This window comes from Siphateles boraxobius, unplaced genomic scaffold, assembly GCF_051911475.1.
Source record: "Siphateles boraxobius isolate OS27281-9 unplaced genomic scaffold, OSU_SipBor_1 30, whole genome shotgun sequence".
In the NCBI taxonomy this organism is placed as follows: Eukaryota; Metazoa; Chordata; class Actinopteri; order Cypriniformes; family Leuciscidae; genus Siphateles; species Siphateles boraxobius.
In genome coordinates this window covers 13,314,379-13,337,119 of record NW_027508920.1, presented here as the reverse complement: position 1 = coordinate 13,337,119, position 22,741 = coordinate 13,314,379, and the positions used below count along the sequence as shown (strand labels likewise).

The window sequence follows — 22,741 nt, the reverse complement described above, 5'->3', positions numbered from 1 at the left end:
GACCATGACGGCTTGTATGTGAGTAAGCAGCCACACACATACTGGTTGGCATGGACACACGACAACCAAATGGAAAAGTAAAATTCTAAAGGATTCCGCTCTCTTCCTGTCCATAATCAGGTAAGGAAAATAAATTGACAAAGAAAGAGAAAGGGAGATAAACAGAGAGAAAGAGACACTGATGCGAGTGTAATCTCAAAAGACTGGTGGATAGATGCATGCTTTGTGTGCTTGTGTAAAGGTCTGTTCACATGTGCATGATGCAGAACATTTTATGTGATCAATTGCACACACATGAAATATGCAAAATATGCAGCGTTCAGGTGCATGTGCAATGTCTTTACTGCCTATCACATATATGTTTAATTGCTAAAAGGGTTGTGAGTCTTTAGTAACAGATCAGACTGTATTTGTGTGTAATAAAGTGCATACATGCCTATGTCTGCTTGCAGGTCTTCTCTCTGGCTTTGCTGCTCCTGATGGTATCATGCATCATGCTCACAGCATTGTTAGAGCTCTCCTCCTGCTAGTCTGCTGTGCTGTCCTCTGCTCCTCTATAGGTAAGTATCTCTGACCTTGGCTCAATGCCCCACCTTCATCCCATCTGTGCCTGGGTGAAATCCCACAAAGCCTGTCATGCCCATAATTTAACAGAACATTTAAAGAAAGAAACAATAATTTTTATCTAAAATATAGACAATTTCTAAAACAAATTGAGTAGAATCTTATCTTAGGACCACTAAAGGGCTAGTTCACCCAAAAATGAAAATTCTGTCAGTATTTTCTCACCATCATGTTGTTCCAACCTCGTAAGACCTTCGTTCATCTTAGGAACACGAATTAAGATATTTTTGATTAAATCTGAGAGCTGGATCACTCTTCCATAGGCTTCTTCAGGGATTGAAACTTGCCAGCCCCGAAAAGTTATTAAAGATATCGTTAAAATAGTCCAAGTGACTACAGTGGCTCAATCTTAAGTTTATCAAACGACAAGAATACTTTTCGTGCGCAAAAAAACAACAAAAATAACGACTTTATTTCAACTATTCATTTCCTTCTCTGTGGGCCTCGTTGATGATGCTTCATTTGAGACTTCGAGAAAGAAAGACAAAACCTCCTAATTTTCTTGAGCTGTTAAGTGAAATCCTGGCTGTAGAAGAATATGAAGCTTCTCGTGCAAAGTTGACCACAAGGGTACAAAAAATCTGTACAAGTGTGGATACGGATAGTAAGCATAAAGAGATTCAAACTCTGAAAGCTGAGATCAAAGAGTTAAAGTCTCAGTTTGCCTCGATGGTAAGTCAGTCACAACCTGTGGTAGATCACAAACCTACCTCCAGTCTTAAAACAAATAGCAGTGACATTCAACAGGAAGGAGAAAATGCTGTTCTTAGGAAGCAAGTGAAGAGCCTAAAACGGAAAGTCACAGGGAAAAACTGTCACCAAGATGGGGTTTCAGCTCTCACTCTGAATGCCAGTGCTCCAAAGAAACCCCTGGCAAGTCCAAGAAAGCAGTACAATGACTCCGAAGAGTATTTTTGCTACAACTGTGGAGAGGAAGGGCATATTGCACGTCCAACATATTGCGTGTAAATGGACAGCCATGCTCTGCTTTATTGGACAGTGGGTCCCAAGTGACCATAATCTTTGAGAAGTGGTACAGAAAATATCTACCTGAGGTTCCAATCCATCCTGTGTCTGGGTTGGCTGTATGGGGTTTAAGTGACTCCAGTTATCCGTATACAGGGTATGTAGTAGTGAACATTGAATTCCTAGAGAACGGGTGACACAGAAAGTATTTCAGTTCTGGCACTGATTTGCCCTGGTCCTACAAGCCCTAACCAGACTGCTGTGATCATTGGCACCAACGCCAGTCTGTTCACCCGTTTAGCCCAGTTATGTAAAGAGTCAACAGGGACAGATATTGCACATACCTTGGGTCAGGGGTCTCCAACCTTTTTTCATTTGAGAGCTACTTTTTAAAAAATATAGTGGCCGAGAGCTACTCATGTAGGCTAATACTATACTTAAATCTCTTAAATAATGTCTCATAACTCTCATATTAACAACTATCTAAACTGTTTTAGACCTAAAAGAGTTTTTGTAGGCCTATATATGTCACCCTTAAATGTCAGAGAAAAGAACAGAATCAGAGATTAATTTTTTTAAAGAAAATTGTACTTTGCGTATTATACTATAAAAACACATAATTATAGTTGATTTTATAGTGCATCTTAACTAGAGATGAAATGGCCTGAAAATTTCATTTCATGATTATAGTGACCAAAATGATCAGTTATCACTGAATCCTGTTCAAAAAGTACTAATACTACACAATAAAATCCATTCACCAAGGTTTATGTCGAAAACCAGCAAATAACAAATATTATTAGAATTCATTTGCACTTTTTGTTTACATAAACAAAATAACAACATTAAAAATAATGGTCAGATTTTAAAGGAGTGTCTTGCGACATGTTATCTACTAACATGTAGCCTACAAGTTCAAATAAAGTTTTGACAAAAAAAGATTTGTAAAAAGCTCGCATATTTCAGCCTTTAAATCATTTTTATAAAAATAATGAGTCAAAAAAGATAAATTACTGACGGTCACAATGCACATTAGCTTATCTTTCATTATTAATAGTAAAATTCGGTCCGATTTTCCCGTGGCGTCTGTCATTGCTATGCAACCATGCACTGCGCTCTCCACAATGACAAAGAAGTTTTAGTAGCTAATGGATTGTTCATCTCGCTGTACATGGAAAAAATGAGTGCGTCGCTTCAATTATGAGCTTCCTACATTTGAAATAACGAACTTGAGCGCGCAAAAGATGCGATATGTGATCGCCCCCTTGGTGAGCTACCTCCAATCAGGCCACGAGCTACTGGTAGCTCGCGAGCGACGTGTTGGAGACCCCTGCCATAGACCATTGGCAACCGCAATGCGTGCTCCACAGATGAGGCATACAGCTTTATCTTTAACATTAGTGAAGAAGAATTCTGTCTCCCACTCCTCGTTAAAATAATAAGTCTTCTTTTTTGCATGACCTGCATCGTCAGCCATAATTAATCTTTTTTTTATTTTTTATAGTTCAATTTATCTTATTTATAAATTTATCGGTCTGCCCGCGACCGCCTCAACTCACTGAAGTTACGTTACGTTTTTTTTTAAGCGTGCTCGACGTGCAGATTCTAAATATTTTTAATTATTTTATTATTTTATTATGTTTTAATGGTATATGAAATGTTACCATTAGTTATTTTCTCATTTTATGCCATCATCATAAATAATAATAAAAAACAACTAAATGAAAGACAATTCAGGCTATTTTTAGAACGTGCTCGGCAGGCGACTCAGAGACTCCATGCGGGCTACCAGGTGCCCGCGGGCACCATGTTGGAGACCACTGCCTTGGGTATTAAAATTGAGCCCACCTTAGAGAAGGAAATTTCATCTTGTTCGACCGCTATTATACCTTTTGACATGGATGATGCTATTGGATGTGTGAAGTGGCCAGGTCCGGAACCCATGAGTCACTCGCCCAGAGGTGAGTGGTGCGCAAAATGTGAGGTGGAAATAACAGAGCCTCTTGAGAAAACAGTACTGATGATAGAGTCGTCTTCTGTGACTTCACTTCCAGCTGGAGTGTTAGTGCAAACCGTCATAGTGCCAAGTGAGGCAATGGAAAACAGTCAGTTACTGGTGCCCTTGCAAAATAAATCAATGAAAGAAGTGACCATCCCGGTAGGGACTGTCCTTGGCTATTTGTACTTAGCAGACCCGGTTAGCCCGGCTGCCGTGAGTGAAACTGTTGATGAGATGATTGATCCAAAATTGTTCAACTTTGGGGATTCACCCATTCCAGCAGAATGGAGGGAGAGACTCCAACAAAAGTTGAGCAAAAGAACCAAAGTATTCTCGCTTCACGAGTGGTATGTAGGAGTCGCCAAGGGAGTAGAGCATAACATACGGCTTTCCGAAATCAAGACCCTTTCGAGAGCGTTCTAGGCGTCTAGCACCCGAAGATAGAGACAATGTGTGATGAACGAATCGGATACAATTGCAAGTAAAAGTTATTTATTCCAGTTGGTCAGACAAGTCACAGAAACACAGGTCGGGGACAAACACTCAGATGAACTGTGACACAGGGACGTCGATGGGCTAGCCGGAGTCTCGTGGAGATGTTGACGGAGTGCTCAAAACAGGAACAATAAACAATCCAGACCGGGAAACAACGACGAAGATCCACGAAGACTGGAACACACGAGGAGAAGCAGAGAGCCACACAGGAACAGGACACGACACCGGGGAAGCCACAACGATCTGACAATGTGAGATGGGAATTACTGGGCATATAAAGAAACTGGTAAGGACTTGCAGCTGGTGAACACAATCAAACGGGAATAGTAACCACGCCCACACAGACACACATACACACACACCACATACCAAAATGAGACAGTGGATTCATGAAACGTGACACAATGTGAGGAAACATCTCCAAGACCTCTTGACTGTTGGTATTATTAAAGAGTCACGCAGCCTATTTGCATCCCCAATCGTGATTGCAAGGAAAAATAATCGAGCCGTCCGTATGTGTATTGATTATCGAACCCTGAACGCAAGAACTGTTCCCGACCAATACACAACACCCAGAATTGACGATGCACTGGATTGTCTAGCAGGTAGTCAGTGCTTTTCTGTTCTCGATTTAAGAAGTGGCTATTATCAGATAGACATGGCAGAAGCCGACCAGGAAAAAACTGCTTTTATCTGCCCATTAGGATTTTTCCAATTCGAGAGGATGCCACAAGGGGTCACTGGAGCGCAGAGCGACATTCCAGAAACTAATGTAGTGAGTTGTCGTGGACATGAACCTACTACAAGTCTTGGTGTATCTAGACGATTTAATAGTCTTTGGAAGGACTCTGGAGGGACATGAGGAGAGGCTCATGAAAGTGCTGGATCGCCTGGAGGAGGCGGGGTAAAATGTGTCCATTGACAAATGTCATTTTTGCCAGAACCGAGTGAAGTATGTTGGACACATAGTATCCAATGAAGGGATATCAACAGATCCTGATAAAATTGAGGCTGTGATCAGTTGGCCCCAACCATCGGACCTGAAATCCCTTCGATCCTTTTTGGGATTCTGTGGATACTATCGTTGGTTCATTACTAATTACTCTTCCATTGTTAGGCCATTGACTGAGCTTACTAAGGGCTATGCACCGACACAACAAGGAAAGAAGGCAGGCAAAGAAAAGAGCATTACCTACTTCAAGGAATCCGAGCCCTTTGGAGATCGATGGGATGAATCCTGCACATCTGCTTTTCAGCAGATAATTCATTGCTTAACCCAGGGCCCCTCCCACTTAAATCTCAGGGAGAGGGCGCTACATAAACATAAAAAAACAGTGTCAGTGTCTCTTTCTTTTAGAATTACAACTTTAAATTCTACTATAAAGTAGCTAATTGTGGACATCTGACCTCGATGGACCGAAATTTGATCCAATTTAATTTGCCGATATAAAGTGAGGCCATGGATGACAGTGACCTCTGGATGGCGTGATTGGCCAGAATTGATTATTCCAGAGCAATTTTAATAATATAATATAATATAATATAATATAATATAATATAATATAATATTATATTATATTATATTATTTTGGGATAAAATGTGACCTGTGATTCATTCACTTGTCCATCACATCACATCTCTTCATCCAATTAATATTTCCAACAGCTATTTACTCGCTCTGTGACCCTCTCTGTAATAGAGGCTCTCAGTGTCACTGATAAGATTACACTCCAAAATGGATTGTCTCCTGCTCTGCGTTAGTCAGTGAGGGGCTTGACAATCAGGACCAGACAGAGATGAAGACTTTTATGTTCATAGTATAAAATATCAGGTGCCACAAAACTGTAAAGAATGTGGCATGTCAGAAAGTCTACGGATAATCCAACTTTTGGATTTAGTTGATTTCAAAATATTATGTTATGCAGCACATATACAAACTAACTGACAGCAGCTGAGAATAAGTTAATTGAGAATTGAAGGCCAAACTGATGATTACAATCTATGCACACACAGTGCACGTCAGAGATGTTATATTGGGTTACGGGGCTCTTTAGTAAAAACACTGTAGAAAGTGAAAATATAGGAAGGCATTTGACCCTTAAATTACTTTTGTTTGTGTAACCTAACGTTGTCATGTTGATTTAGTCATATTAAATAATATAATTCAGTTACCACTTGTAGAACTGGGTTGTAGAACTGACCAACTAAAGCCTTTTACACGATTTTTTATACACAATTAATTGAGAATTGCAATTGCATTTGTCACAGTCATTTTTTTGCATTTTAATTAGTAATGGTCAATTCAGTTCATGAATGTGTTGCAAAAATATTTTATTCTAAAATAAAATAGTAAAAAACACAACTATGTTCTTTGATGATGTACAGAAACAGAGTTTAGAGCAGAGATCAGATTCTGCCTACAGTGATTCAGAGTGTTTTAATAAGTCATGGTTCACATGTTCACCCACACTGATTTTTTAATTATTCTATATTGATCAAGGGAGACCAGAACCACATTGATCAATGGCAAAACCAGCTGAAACTGGAATACCATCTGCGGTTGTCTGTGAAATGACCAGTTTCATAACAACAATAAACTGCTTTGGGGCAGAGATAAAATTGTAAAATCCAATCAATATCTAAATATGGAGCTGAATAATCGGCACAGATATGCATCAATCAATATAAGGTATTTGGGTCTTACCACACTTTTTTTTTATGATAAATGCAGCACCAATGGTCAACAACTTCATTTTAGACAGAAATGAGAAAAATGACACTTGCAGTGTTTTATGGCTTCCGGGTCAAACCATTCCCTTGAGTCTCAATGAGGCTAGATGATTTATTCTGTCTTATATTACATCCAGCTTTAGACATCCAGAAAAATGAATTCCAGCAAGCTATACCATATTATATACGGTTTAGATTTAAAACAGGCCGGTGAGTGTAGTACAGTTATACTATATACTATATATAGTAATGTGAAAAAAGAAAGCAGATTAAACGTATATATGAATATCATGTTATTAGTTTATCAACATGCTTTTGGCAAACTAGTTTGGCATCAAATGTACTTCAGTTATGCACATGAAGAGCATTAGTCTGATGCATAGAATTACTGCAAATTTAAAACTTTTAAAATCAGTCCTGTTTGAACTTCCATTTTAGTTAGGATGCTTCCTTTGGATGCAACTTCCTATGTAAAAGTGTAGACCGCTCACTAAATTTTTGGAACATAAAGTAGCTTGACATTCCACTTTGAAGAATATCCATTACACCAGTGATGGTAACACAACCCAGATCATCTAAACCAGTTTCACATTCAGAGATTCATAAATCCCCATTCTTAACTCTATCTGTCCCACTGACAAGAACACATGTTTAGCAAATTATGTTTCCCTTAGTGACTAAGACTTTGGAGGCATTGAGAGGCAAATCTGATCAGGATATAGGCATGATAGCAGCAGCTGCTGGAGACCCAATAAAAATGCCAAATGAGCTTCATTCGAGTTCATCAAGTATACACTGCACATTAAAACAGAAGTCATTTTTAAGGCAGCTTTGAAAGGCTCAAGCTCTGATATTCACTGATATCCCATAATTCGAGTAAGAATGAATTCTATTGGACTGAATTTGTAGATGACACTAAAAGGTGCAGGTGCAAGCTTGTTACAAAGCCTATGTGAGATGTTCATTGTGAGATCAATATGTTCATTGATAAAGTGTCAACCAAATTGTCACACCTTCTATGAGCCTGTGTGGTCTTTGAATCTGAGACTGCTGCCATCTAATCACTGTTGTTTAGTGTCCCAGTCCATCCTGATTGAATGGAAAAGAGATTAACATGAAGTTGTTGTTTTCTTTAAGGGCCTCCTGTGCTGTCTTCCTATACCAAGACAGAAGACAAATTGTTTAAACATCTCTTCAGCAACTACCAGAAATGGGTGAGACCAGTGGAGGATCTAAATGGAACGGTACAGGTGAAATTTGGCCTGGCAATCTCCCAGCTGGTGGATGTGGTGAGAATTAGTCCTTCTGAAATTGCATTCTCCTCCTTTAGGCAAAATGTTACCTTACAATAAAAATTACATTTTAAAATATATACATTAGGCAATTCTCTATCATTAAAATAGTTCAGGAATTTATTTGTTGTTAACCATTATGCTCTGTTTTGAGTCAGTAGCAAAAAGAGTTAGATTAACGGGGGTTAGTAAATAATCCATAATATCTGTCATGTACAACATTGGTGTATCTGGGACATAAAGAACATAAAAATCAATCTCAGCAGAACACGAAGGCACATAGAATAACCGATATAATATCAGATTTTTTGTTGGTTAGGATGAGAAGAACCAGCTGATGACGACCAATGTGTGGATAAAACAGGTACAGCAGGACTTAATAACCCAATGAGGTTTATCTGATTAATATGCAATATACTTTTTCTTAATTTGCCTTCATATTGTCTGCATTTTGATAGTAGTTAACATTTTGATAGATTAAATTTTAACTATGGCCAATGTGCTTAATTGCTTTCTTTACGGTTGTATTTGGTGATCAGCTTTGCAGATAAATCAATGTCTCTCTGCATTCAGGAGTGGACAGACATTAAGCTCCAATGGAATCCAGATCATTACCTGGGCATCACTTCCATTAGAGTTCCCTCATACTCCATATGGAGACCCGACATCGTGCTCTATGACAAGTACGTGTATGAGTCCGAAAGGAAACCAGAGAGGGACTGAACAGTATGTTTAACATTTCTGTTAGAGCCATAAATAACGTAAAAAGTCTAATAATATTTTTTTGTGATATTTTATATTTTAATACACACATATTTTGAATGTTTATACTGTTATAACTTATATTATTATTAATAAATAGTTATAATGTTATAATCTTCCCCGTTTTGTCTATGGGTAGGAGAGGATGTAACAATTATTGGAAATAATAATAATAAATAAATATTAAAGCTGCAAGCAGCATTTGAGCAAAGTTCAAGCATTTAAGGCCTTTAAGCACATAAGCATTAGAGACATTAAGTTTTATTTAGCAAGCATTTAACCACTGACATCATAGATGGAAAAGACCATTTACAGCCAATACAGGCAATTTACCATAGGAAATACATGGTTTTAAAGCTTTTGCCAAGGCAATTGCCAAGGCAATTGCTGCCTTGGGGATTGCTGCCTTGAACAGCACTGGCTTCCGGTCTGAGCGAACGCTGGCGTGTTCTGACAGCCGCTGCTCTCTTGCTATCTCGCTATCCTTTTGTTTTCGTGACAAACTGTGGACTAATTATGGACTACTCAAGCGTGTTTTTTTTTTTTTTTTTTTCAACGCTGATTTTAAACGCTGAATTACGGTGCTGTTTAAAAAATTGTCTCTGCATCCCTTCAGTCAAGCTGCTACCTGCCAAACGCGAGCTTTCGCCACCGAAGCAAACAGGCTACTTCAACTGTTTTCCGTGAGTAAGCTTCTACTTTCTCTCGGACTATTGGTTGCCATATGCTAGTCAGTTTGATATGGTCTTAGAAAGGGCTGTATCTTCCACATACTTGCACTGTGTAGTAGTTCAGCTGCCCGGTGTGCTGGCTAACGTGGTGTAAAATCTGGCTGGGTATGCGCGACTCTAGGATGATCATCCTCTTTTTATTGCACGTAACTTTTTTATCTGCTTCTTTTTATTTTTGCGCGCTGTCTCAAGAAACTTTGCTGCCTTTTTGCCGGTGGGGTTTTTATGACATGACTTTTTATTCGTCGTTGGATCTGCACCATCTGAACCCTAAAGTTCGGTCATCACTGCCCACTAATCTTTACAATCACTGCGCTGCTCTTGGTATCGCCCGCCGGCCTCGTTACATACATCGGGGCTCCCACAAACATTGTACTGGGCTCTCTACTTCAGCTCACTCAGTTGACTCAGTTGACGGATGTATTATTCCCGTCGTCTGGTCTTCCTCTCGTCGGCTGTCTACAAAATCTCGCAGAGAAGGCGGAAATATTAACTCTGCAAATCACCGTTCTCTGGAATATGCCCCACTTGGGGCCCTATCACCAGCTAAAACTTCCTCTGCATCAGCTCAGCCTTCAGTGAAAATGGCTCTAGTAAACGCTAGATCACTATCAAATAAAACATTCATTATGAACAACTTCTTCTCATCTTATGCCTTGGATTTTCTGTTTGTGACTGAAACCTGGTTGAAATCTGACGATGTTTCGTCTCTGGGCGAATTATCTCCTCCTGACTGTTCCTTTTACAGCACTCCCAGGCCAAATGGATCTGGTGGTGGTCTAGCTACAATCTTTAAGAAGTCATTTAAATGTCAACTACTGCCCGTAGATACTTTTTCCAGTTTTGAAGCACAACTATTGCACATCGACCTAAATGGTCCTCTAATTTGCATCCTGATTTATAGACCACCGAAAGTCAACACAACGTTTATCCATGAGCTCTCAGACTTCCTGTCAAATCAAGTGTCACGCTGTGATAGACTGTTGGTTCTGGGGGATTTCAATATCCATGTTTGCTGCCCCTCTAAACCTATGGTTAAAAATTTTATGAACCTCATTGACTCACTCAGTTTCGCACAGTGTGTCTCTTCTCCTACTCACAACCTGGGCCACACACTAGATCTTATTTTGACTCGTGGTCTCTCTATGCATTCATGTGAAGTATTTGATGCTGGTATTTCTGATCACTATTCTGTTTTATTTGAACCTGCAGTTCCATATGTACAGCCCGTCCTCTTTCAGCCTGTGTGCTGCTCCCGTGTTTTTCATGCCACTACTGCACTAGAATTCTCAACCACCTTTTCTAATTGTGAGGTCTCTTTGTCACCTGATATGAACACTGATGAGTTGGTTCTCGTCTTCAACTCTGCCTGCTCTACTGCATTGGATATTGTTGCCCCTTTGAAGCCTAGAAGGCAAAAACCTAAATCAAACTCTCAACCTTGGTTAAATGACTCTACCCGTGTGCTCAGACGGGAATGCAGAAGGGCTGAGCGCAGGTGGGAAAAGGACGGGCTACAGGTCTCTTATCAAATTTTAAAAGATTGTCTTGCCACCTATCAAAAGTCGGTCAGTGATGAAAAGTCTCAATATCTTTCAAATTTAATTGCTATGAATGCAAACAGGCCACAAGTTCTTTTTAAAACTATAAACTCAGTTCTTAATCCAGCCACCTGCTCAGCTCCTGTTGGCAATCTCGAGACCTGTATAGAATTCTTAGGTTTCTTTGTACAGAAGATACTAGATATCAGATCTCGCCTCTCTCCTTCTGACACGGCTGTTTCTCCCCTTATCTCTCCTTCTAGTAATTTTACTAGTTTTAAACCAGTGTCTAAGTCTCAATTAAGTGCATTAATTTCCAAAATGAAAGTGACATACTGTCAATCTGATGTACTGCCTGGCCGTTTGCTTAGAGAGGTATTAGACACTATTAGCCCTGCGCTTTTAACTATTATAAACAGTTCTCTGTCCACTGGGGTTTTCCCTGAGTCTTTTAAGCATGCTTCTGTACAGCCCTTGCTAAAAAGATCTAACCTTGATCCATCTGTTCTTAGTAACTACCGGCCAATTTCTAAACTCCCATTCATTTCAAAGGTTTTAGAGAAAGCAGTGCTCTCACAGTTTACTTCTTACTTAGATGCCTTTAACATTTTGGATAAGTTACAATCTGGTTTTAGAGCACTTCACAGTACAGAGTCAGCCTTGCTTAAAGTTACAAATGATCTATTGTTGTCTACTGATTCGGGGTCATCTGTCATTCTGTTACTGCTAGATCTGAGTGCAGCTTTTGACACGATTGACCATGACATCCTCTTGAAACGACTTCAATATACAGTAGGGGTTCAAGGCACGGCATTACAATGGTTCAACTCTTATTTAAAGGGTAGGACGTTTTCAGTAAATATCGGGTCGTTTACCTCACCTACTGCACCCGTCACTTATGGTGTTCCCCAGGGTTCTATTCTTGGCCCTTTGTTGTTTTCACTCTACATGCTTCCCCTGGGCTCCATTCTCCAGAAACATGGCATAAACTATCACTGCTACGCCGATGACCTACAACTTTACCTTCCAATCAAACTTGAAAATGATTTCTCTATACAACTCCTTTTATCATGTCTTGATGAAGTGAAAATTTGGATGGCGAACAATTTCCTGCAACTAAACACCGACAAAACGGAGGTGCTTCTGCTAGGCCCCTCTGCACTCAATACTACTCTGACAAGTAGGTTAGGCTCCCTCAGTGATAGCTTACAACCCTATGTAAAAAATCTAGGGGTCTATTTTGACCCTTCACTACAATTCGACAAACAGGTGAACACGGTTGTAAAGAGTAGCTTCTTCCACCTCAGATCTGTTGCAAAGGTAAAACATTTTCTTTCTCAAAAAGATCTTGAAATTGTCATCCATGCACTAATCTCTTCTAGACTGGACTATTGTAATTCTCTATATGTCGGTCTTCCACAAAGCACTCTATCTCGGCTTCAGATGGTCCAAAATGCGGCAGCCAGACTGCTGACAGGAACAAAAAAACGGGAGCATATTACTCCTGTTCTTGTTTCATTGCACTGGCTCCCTGTCAAGTTTAGAGTTGATTTTAAGGTCCTTCTTTTTGTATATAAGGCTCTCCAAAAATCAACCCCGGATTATCTCTATGAACTTATCCAGCCACATACAACCTCTAGGTCATTAAGATCCTGTAACCAGCTTCTTTTATCAGTTCCTCGTTCACGTTGCAAATCAAAAGGCGACAGAGCTTTCGCGGTTGCTGCACCTAAACTTTGGAACAGCTTACCCTTTAATATCAGGGCCTCTCCATCGCTCAATGCTTTTAAATCTAGCCTAAAGACTCATTTTTATACTCTTGCATTTGAGTGACGCTGTGTATGGTACACTGTGTAAATGTACGTAGAAATGTTCTTTTATTCGTTTATTATTATTAATAGTTTTCTTTATTAATTTTTAATTTTTATTTTTGACCGTCTGTAAAGCACTTTGGATCAACTAATGTTGTGTTTATGTTGTGCTCTATAAATAAATTGACTTGACTTGACTTGACTTGACTTGACTTTTTAACAGTTATAGTGCCACCTATGGTCTGATCTCCATAAGATTAGATCTTGTTTCCTATGTTATGTCACATATGCCCACCAAGTTTTGTGAAGTTCTGAGTTTTCATTTACGATTGATAGGCTTTTGAGAGTATTTTGCAACACCCATTTTCTAAATGACCCTTTTATAGCCAAACAAATGCAAAAGTTCAACTTTTTTTTGATAATTATTGATCTAGAGAGTCCAGAGAATTGTACTGCACTGGTTTTGGTTCCGATCGGGCAAGATATACGTTTTTTCCGGTTGAGCCAATTAAGGATCACAGTGATATCAGACACTTGAGTCTAGCACAAACGGTCTAGGAGTTATGAGCAATTTCATACTTTTGCTTGCTGTAGCATCCACTGGACGTAACAATACATAACATGTATGTGAGTTGGGTCTAATCGTTTTTTGTTTGTTTTTTTTATCTGAAGAAAACGGAAGGGGTTTTGTACAAGACAGTGTTTTGACCATGAAATTTGTTCAAATCATATTTAATTGAAAGGGGTAGTTGAATATGATTTAACTTTTCTAACTTTTGTCACAGTGTCTGGTTGTGTTTCCCTGGGTTGTCACTAGAGGTCCTCGTTCTCACGCTGTCTTTCACATTTGACTTCATTTCCCAGCATTCTGTCTGTCACTCATCAGTTCATTGCACTCAGCTGTTTCCCATCACCTTGTTAGATCTGTGTGTATATATTCCCTGTCTGTGTTAGTGTTCGTCATGGAGTCCTTGTTTTATGTCACCACTTCCAAGGTCTGTTTCCCTGCTTGTTTTTATTCTTATGTTTTGATTGATTATTGATATTTGACCGCTGCTTGGATTACAATGATTTTGGATTGCCCTCATTATTAAACTTACTGCGATTGGATTTTCTGCTTCCCGTGTGTGTTTTGTGACAGAAGGACTCCGTCCGTCCGCGGGACCTGTGGAGGTCGCAGTGGAGGGTGGTCGAGAGGAATCCCAACACCATTTTCCACTCAGGCCCCTCTTCGACCCTGGGCTGGTGAGATCCAGTTTCATCTGGCCCAGAGCGCACACTTCACCAGCGGAAACGGCGGAGGAGGAGGAAGACCTCTAGCCTGTCCAAAGGCCCGGAGGCCGTGTCCCAGAAGCCCGTCGCTTTTCTGGAGGCTGATTAAGAGATGGTTCACGCCCCGTCTGCCCAGTCAGAGACTGTTCACGTCCCGTCTGCCCAGTCAGAGACTGTTCATGTCCCGTCTGCCCAGTCAGAGACTGTTCACGCCACGTCTGCCCGGTCGGAGACGGATCAGGAGATGCCCATTCACGTGGCCGCGAGGACACTGATGGACTATTTGGAGCGTCTGGCTCGGATCCTGGACATGCCTGTGTTCTCTGTTCCAGGACCGGAGCCAGTGTCAGTTCCAGGGCCGGAGCCAGTGTCAGTTCCAGGGCCGGAGCCAGTGTCAGTTCCAGGGCCGGAGCCAGTGTCAGTTCCAGGGCCGGAGCCAGTGTCAGTTCCAGGGCCGGAGCCAGTGTCTGTTCCAGGGCCGGAGCCAGTGTCTGTTCCAGGGCCGGAGCCAGTGTCTGTTCCAGGGCCGGAGCCAGTGTCTGTTCCAGGGCCGGAGCCAGTGTCTGTTCCAGGGCCGGAGCCAGTGTCTGTTCCAGGGCCGGAGCCAGTGTCTGTTCCAGGGCCGGAGCCAGTGTCTGTTCCTGGGCCGTAGCCAGTGTCTGTTCCAGGGCCGGAGCCAGTGTCTGTTCCAGGGCCGGAGCCAGTGTCTGTTCCAGGGCCGGAGCCAGTGTCTGTTCCAGGGCCGGAGCCAGTGTCTGTTCCAGGGCCGGAGCCAGTGTCTGTTCCAGGGCCGGAGCCAGTGTCTGTTCCAGGGCCGGAGCCAGTGTCTGTTCCAGGGCCGGAGCCAGTGTCTGTTCCAGGGCCGGAGCCAGTGTCTGTTCCAGGGCCGGAGCCAGTGTCTGTTCCAGGGCCGGAGCCAGTGTCTGTTCCAGGGCCGCAGCCAGTGTCTGTTCCAGGGCCGGAGCCAGTGTCTGTTCCAGGGCCGGAGCCAGTGTCTGTTCCAGGGCCGGAGCCAGTGTCTGTTCCAGTTCCTGAGCCGGCGCCAGTGTCTGTTCCAGTTCCTGAGCCGGCGCTTGTGTCTGTTCCAGTTTCTGAGCCGGCGCCAGTGTCTGTTCCAGTTCCTGAGCCGGCGCCAGTGTCTGTTCCAGTTCCTGAGCCGGCGCCAGTGTCTGTTCCAGTTCCTGAGCCGGCGCCAGTGTCTGTTCCAGTTCCTGAGCCGGCGCCAGTGTCTGTTCCAGTTCCTGAGCCGGCGCCAGTGTCTGTTCCAGTTCCTGAGCCGGCGCCAGTGTCTGTTCCAGTTCCTGAGCCGGCGCCAGTGTCTGTTCCAGTTCCTGAGCCAGTGTCTGTTCCTGTTCCTGAGCAGGAGCCAGTGTCTGTTCCTGTTCCTGAGCAGGAGCCAGTGTCTGTTCCTGTTCCTGAGCAGGAGCCAGTGTCTGTTCCTGTTCCTGAGCAGGAGCCAGTGTCTGTTCCTGTTCCTGAGCAGGAGCCAGTGTCTGTTCCTGTTCCTGAGCAGGAGCCAGTGTCTGTTCCTGTTCATGAGCAGGAGCCAGTGTCTGTTCCTGTTCCTGAGCCGGAGCCAGTGTCTGTTCCTGAGCCGGAGCCAGTGTCTGCTCTTCCTGAGCCGGAGCCAGTGTCTGCTCTTCCTGAGCCGGAGCCAGTGTCTGCTCTTCCTGAGCCGGAGCCAGTGTCTGCTCTTCCTGAGCCGGAGCCAGTGTCTGCTCTTCCTGAGCCGGAGCCAGTGTCTGCTGTTCCTGAGCCAATGTTTGTTTCTGTGTTTGTGTCTGTCCTTGTGGCTGTTACTGTTCTGGTGTCTGTCCCTGAGCTGGTGTCTGTCCCTGAGCCGATGTCTGTTGCTGTTCCTGAGCCGGGTTCTGTTCCTGTGCCGTGGTCGCCCGAGTGGTCGTCTTCGCCCTGGTCGTCACCGCCCTGGCCGCCCGAGGGGTCTTAACCGCCCTGGCCGCCCGAGGGTTCTTCACCGCCCTGGCCGCCCGAGGGTTCTTCACCGCCCTGGCCGCCCGAGGGTTCTTCACCGCCCTGGCCGCCCGAGGGTTCTTCACCGCCCTGGCCGCCCGAGGGTTCTTCACCGCCCTGGCCGCCCGAGGGTTCTTCACCGCCCTGGCCGCCCGAGGGTTCTTCACCGCCCTGGCCGCCCGAGGGTTCTTCACCGCCCTGGCCGCCCGAGGGGTCGTCTCCTTCGCCCGGGCCGCCCGATGGTTCTTCACCGCCCTGGCCCCCGATGGTTCTTCACCGCCCTGGCCGCCCGATGGGTCGTCTCCTTCGCCCGGGCCGCCCGATGGGTCGTCTCCTTCGCCCGGGCCGCCCGATGGGTCGTCTCCTTCGCCCGGGCCGCCCGATGGGTCGTCTCCTTCGCCCGGGCCGCCCGATGGACTGTCTGCTTCGCCCTGGCCCCCCGATGGACTGTCTGCTTCGCCCTGGCAGCCCGAGGGGTTATCTGCTTCGCTCTGGTCGACCGTTAAGTCGGCACCTTGTGTTCCTGTTCCCCTGCATGGTCCTGGCCCTCCCTCCCCTCCCTCGGATTTCCCACTAACCCTCCTCTTGAACTCTTGAATTTTTTTTGTCCGTTACGGAGCGTCTGGTAGCCGCTCCGTTGAGAGGGGGTACTGTCACAGTGTCTGGTTGTGTTTTCCTGGGTTGTCACAATAGGTCCTCGATCTCACAGTGTCTTTCACATTTGACTTCATTTCCCAGCATTCTGTCTGTCACTCATCAGTTCATTGCACTTCATTGACGTTCCCATTAGAGGGCTGCATTGGGATTGAGTCCCGCCGGGTCCCGCGGGACCCAACGCAAATCTCGCGGGAGCGGGCGGTTTGAACTTTGCTGCGGGCGGGAATGGGCGGGCAAAAAAAAACCCTGCGGGATCGGGAGGTTGCCTAACGACATGATGGAGATGTCAATGATGTGGAAAAGAACCTCAAACTGGGTATTTACAGCACAAAACCTGAGCAAGGCAAGTCTGACATTTACTATTCATCTTCCTGATCAGTGCATCAGAATACATGCAGGCCAGGGAAACGAAACCAACAAACCCATGAATCTCTTTAATAATAGCAATACAAATACGCGTTTTTTTCCTGCGGGACGGGAGAAGACACAAAGTCAGTGCATCTCTATTATTGTGCGGGAATAAATTCTCCGAGTTTTGCGGGAGCGGGCGGGAGTGGACATACATATTGCGGGAGCGGGCGGGAGTGTAACACATACGTTGCGGGAGCGGGCGGTAATGGTCAGAAATTCGGCGGGCGCGGGCGGGAGCGGGATGAAGAAAACAGTCCCGCGCAGGACTCTAGTTCCCATCACCTTGTTAGATCTGTGTGTATATATTCCCTGTCCGTGTTAGAAATGGATAGACAGCATTAGACACCATTATAAGTTCTATAGGTCAATATTAATGCTTCCAACTGAAATGTGAACCTTTTCTTTACTCTCAAATGACTTAATTCTCATTAAATTTGGACTCTGTGTCTCATGACTGAATGATTCTCACCTGCAGTGCAGATGGTAATTTCGAGGCCACAGTGACAAAAGCAGTGGTGAGATATGATGGCACTATCTCCTGGACCCCTCCTGCCAACTATAAATCTGCCTGCACCATCGATGTGACATTTTTCCCCTTTGACCTCCAAAACTGCTCCATGAAGTTTGGCTCCTGGACCTACGATGGTTCCCAGGTATGTTTTATCTATTATTAGATGCATTAAAACGAGTGTTTGCTTGTTTTAAAAACCTTTATTTATTATTTACATCCATGTCTTCTGACGCCATATGATAGTTTCTGTGTTTAACATTTGGATATTTTAAATAACAACTGCATAATATTCATTTTTTTAAGGTGGACATTCTCCTTGAGGATGTACAAGTGGACAAACGTGACTATTTTGACAACGGAGAATGGGAGATTGTGATGGCCACAGGTAGCCGGGGTTTGAGAAGCGATGGGACATTTTTCTATCCATCTATCACCTACTCCTTTATTATCCGACGTCTTCCACTTTTCTACACACTCTTCCTCATCATTCCCTGCATTGGATTGTCTTTCCTGACTGTGCTGGTGTTTTATCTCCCATCTAATGGAGGAGAGAAAATCTCACTCTGCACGTCTGTCCTCGTCTCCCTTACTGTCTTCCTTCTGGTGATAGAAGAGATCATCCCTTCCTCCTCAAAGGTGGTACTCTTTGTAAGAATTCAAAGCCATTTTAAATAACTTCTATATTTCAACGAGGTTAATGAGGCTTCTATAAATCAATGTGCCACAGACAGTAGCTACTCTTCTGAATTTTCACATTATTGTCTGCAATATAAGAGTAAATTGCAGTATTTGTCAGTTATTGGTTGTCTGTGATAAAGTTTCACTATAAATATCAGTTAATTCATGCAGACATTTAAGTTCTTTTCTGTATTTACTTTGAGGACCCTTTTGTCATTCTGCAGTATAACACTCCTAACTTGATTTATCGAATGGTATATATGATATATCTATATGATCTTATAATCCATCATTTTAGTTGTCAAGTTTTGAATGAACTGGGGTACCACTTTAAGGGACAAGGGGACCACAGAAATCTGTGAAAGAAATAAAAAGGTTTTACAAAATAATGCTTTTGGGCTGGGATAGTTCACCCCATACACCCTCATCCTCTTTTTGCATTCTGTAGCAAATCCTTCCCTTGCAGGTCAAAATGACCCGAAGTCCTAATATATATATATTAGTGGTGGGCCGTTATCGGCGTTAACGTGCTGCTTTAACGTGAGACTCTTATCGGGCGATTAAAAAAAAGTATTGCCGTTAATCTATTCTCAAAGTTGGGTTGGGAGCTGGGTCTATACTACGCAAGCTATGATGACTTTCACCTTGATATTTTTGCGCGGATGTATACCTACCCGAATTGCACTGTAGGGGGTAGGGATGGGAATTGAAAACCAGTTCCACTCGAGAACCGGTTCTAAGTTTTACGAACCATTGATATTGTATGCCCTCGACGTTAACGATTCCTCTTATCAATGCTCCTGCTCCGAGTCCCAGACATAATATACAGACCGTGAACTCGCAACTTTCCCTTTTGTCCTTTATCGGGCACCATAGCGCGACGTCCTATACGCATCTGCGTCATTCGTGATGTCAAAGCGATTTGAGCAGAGGAGGTAAACATGGAGTGGAAAAGACGATCTAAAGCTTGGCTTTATTTTACTAAACGAAATTATGCTGTTTTGTGTTTGCAATAACAGGGTTTTTACTGCATTGAATTTTTTTTGCGCCAGCCAAAGCAAATTTTTGTCCCGCCAAAGTCTTATTTGATCGGTGAGTAATGTAGATGAACTGCTGCACTTGTGACAGGACACATGTTTAACTGAAAGATCGAGCAGAGAGGGAGCGCGCGCGCACTCTCTCACTTCGGAGCCAGGCGACTTCACCATCTCCACACTAAGCGCTGTCTTGCTCTCTCTCCCTTATATTAACCAAAATAAATCGACACGATGTTAAAAGGTCGGAAGACCAAAGTTTCATGTGGAGCATTTGGATATTTTATTTTCCCAAATTACCGCTGGGTGTGAATTGTGCTAAAATAAGTTACCTTATCATCTCTGAAAAGCGTTCCACACATTCACTCAAGTACCACCTAAACGCAAAGCATCCCTTAGCTAATGCGGTAGATGCCGGGCCAAGCACTGATGTAGCGCAGGGGAAGAGTCGTCGTCAAACTAGGCTACAATGTTTGAGTGCAACCGAGGCAAGCCCGTCAGCACAGCTCTATCAGTTAGTAAACACAAGTACATCTGATTGAACATGATTTATTTTCATCACCAATTATAATAGTAGAACAGCTTTCTCAAGCAGTTTGTGATGCATTTTGGAAACAGGAGATGAGCCCCTGGTCTAATGCGCCACCTGGCTTCAGGAACCCGTTCTCAAAGACTTACTTTTGGTCATTATTTGGGTAGCACACATATTCTGGATGCCTTCGGCAGTATTCAAATGAGCCATTTTAATCTAGAATAATCTAGATTAATTCCAAGATTCCAGTGAGATTAATCTAGATTAAAAAAATTAATCTATGCCCACCACTTCCTCACATTCTTTCAACCTAAATTCAAAATAATTATTTAATAAATGCATAAACCAGCTCAAATTAGCTCTAAAATCTCACATCGGTCAATTTGGGTGTCTCTGACGACCTCTATATAACATGATATTTCATGACTCTTGCTACTAGATGACCTCATAGCATTATATGAAGCAAATTAGCTGTTCCGCTGGGTCCTAAAGTCAGTTCTTGAGTTTACCTCTTCAGTATGCATTCAGATACACATGAAGACATTATAAAATCATTATTGAGGAAGTCTTTGCATTTGTAGTTTTAATTTTGAGCATTCATTTTTAGGTTTTTCTATGTATGCTATTACTGAAGCATTATTCACATTCCATTTATTTCTAAGGGGGTTGAATTGACCCTCGAGGGAAGGATTTGTTACTTTTTTATTATTACAACAACATAAACTCCTAATCTGAATACAATCATGTTGTGTGTGTGTGTCTGTGTGTCTGTGTGTCTGTGCGTGTGCGTGTGCGTGTGCGCGCGTGCGTGTGCGCGCGTGCGTTTGTGTGTGTGTGTGTGTGTGTGTGTGTGTGTGTGTGGTTCAAGTGTGACAAAAGTCCTTAAGTCTTAGACCCCGATGAACACTCAAACAAAATTTTCTTGGGTCAAAATGACATGATGGAAGGATTAAAACATTAGGTGTGTCCCTAAGACTGCAGTTGAGAAAAAAAAAACTGCTTTACGGTATTAGATTACCATACATACAATTTTATGTTACAATTTTTTATTTTGTTTTATAAACCCATATTGAGAATTTCCATTGAATTTTGTTTACTCTTAATTCTTTCATTCTCAATTTTAAAACGCTCTGCAATTGTCAAATGACTTATGTTTTCTGTTATGTTGTTTTCTGTCCCAGGTGATTCCTCTCATTGGAGAATATTTGGTTTTCACTATGATCTTTGTGACCCTTTCCATTGTCATCACCGTCTTTGCTATTAACATCCATCATCGCTCCTCATCTACTCATCACAGCATGGCGCCCTGGGTCCGCCGTATCTTTCTGCACCACCTGCCTAAACTGCTGTGCATGCGCAGCCATGTGGACCGCTACGCCACCACCGCAGGGAGGCAGAGAGCAGATAGAACCGGAAGAGGAGGGCTGGGGTGTGAGAAGAGTTTAGGCCAGGATACCACTCTGCTCAGTGCAGAACACAGTCTGCGGGCAGCCTTAGAATCTATACACTACATCACGCTTCATGTGGTGAAGGAGAATGAAGTCAGAGAGGTAAGAGTCTCACTTTAGAATCCCAGGCATGATGTGATTTTTGTGAGTTCTAATGTAATTCATAATGTAATTCGTTAATATTCGTTAATTCGTGAATAATCTTAATGCCTCTTTTTAGGTTGTTCAGGACTGGAAGTTTGTGGCCCGGGTCCTGGACCGGGTTTTCCTGTGGGCATTTCTCTTAGTATCACTGCTTGGGTCTGCTCTCCTTTTTATCCCTGTCATCTATAAATGGGCCAATATGATTGTTCCCAGCTATGCTGGAAGTACCAGCTGAAACACATGAATGCATAACATTGCAAAATATTTTGCTTGGATAAATTTTTCGCATTGTTACATTTATTATTTTAGTCTTCAAAACATCTATGCAACTTCGAGCACTGTCATTAATGCTGTAACATGCTGCATCACATTTATTGTTATGCTGATTTCATTACAATAAAAATTACAGTAAAAAGGTTATTGTGCATTGTGACAATTTATAATTGTTTCTTTCTGAGAATATTAACAAAAAATATAGATTACTCATCTTGATCTCAAGGGTGTGTACAATTAATTATCCCCCCCCCCCCCCCCCCCAAATTAAATGCTCTCTGGTATGAGAATGCCCCTCCCCCTAATATAATCTGCTACACAGCAATATTAAGCAGCTAAGTGTGTTTTTTCTGGGATGTGATGTTAGCTTAAAGGTTGTTGCAATTTGAATAAAAAAAAAATGCGCGAGAACTGAGATTATGACGCTCACAATCATTTGATGGGAAAATGTGAAAGGCAATCCATTCATTTTGCGACATTGTTAGGGCACTTTTACGTTTTCTCGTTGGTTTTTCATGATTCGGACATCCTGGAAATGCACAGTTTAGAACCATTTTAAACACTACATCGAGACCCATGCGTCATCTTCTCAGTTCTCGCGAATGCGTCGTGGCGCTCACGTGAACTCACATCAGAGGCCCACACAGAAGAAAATTAATAGTTGAATTAAGTCGTTATTTTGGGGGGGTTTTGCACACAAAAATTATTCTCGTCACTTGACAAACTTAAGTTGTTTTTTTTTTTACAAGATGGCACCATTTTCTCAGGTTTGGCCTATAAATCAAATACTTGCCTTTTTCCTATATTCTGCATCTGTGTATTATAGAACCAACTGGACAAATTATTTGTGTGGGTGTG

The 22,741-nt window shown here is 42.7% G+C and overlaps 1 protein-coding gene and 1 long non-coding RNA gene across 2 annotated transcripts in view; one reads left to right on the top strand and one right to left on the bottom strand.

Moving 5' to 3' along the window:
* Positions 1–22,028, top strand: chrna5 (cholinergic receptor, nicotinic, alpha 5). Its single transcript, XM_077248270.1, has 9 exons — positions 1–120; positions 453–560; positions 7,953–8,104; positions 8,427–8,471; positions 8,681–8,790; positions 17,739–17,916; positions 18,078–18,410; positions 21,200–21,568; positions 21,687–22,028. The coding sequence occupies exons 2-9, from the start codon at positions 488–490 to the stop codon at positions 21,843–21,845; spliced, it is 1,419 nt and encodes a 472-aa protein (XP_077104385.1). The 5' UTR covers positions 1–120; positions 453–487; the 3' UTR covers positions 21,846–22,028.
* Positions 9,414–22,741, bottom strand: part of LOC143757271 (uncharacterized) — a 158,403-nt gene continuing 145,075 nt past the window's right edge. Inside the window, exon 3 of the long non-coding RNA XR_013210466.1 lies at positions 9,414–9,427. This is a non-coding gene — a long non-coding RNA (uncharacterized LOC143757271). The remainder of the gene's footprint in view (positions 9,428–22,741) is intronic.

What these genes read in the sequence shown, in the direction of transcription:
- chrna5 (XM_077248270.1), top strand. Translation starts at nt 488, where the DNA reads ATGCATCATGCTCACAGCATTGTTAGAGCTCTCCTCCTGCTAGTCTGC. An exon ending in TCTCCCAGCTGGTGGATGTG is followed by an intron (nt 8,105 to 8,426) that starts GTGAGAATTAGT and finishes TTTGTTGGTTAG; the next exon opens with GATGAGAAGAACCAGCTGAT. An exon ending in GGACCTACGATGGTTCCCAG is followed by an intron (nt 17,917 to 18,077) that starts GTATGTTTTATC and finishes CATTTTTTTAAG; the next exon opens with GTGGACATTCTCCTTGAGGA.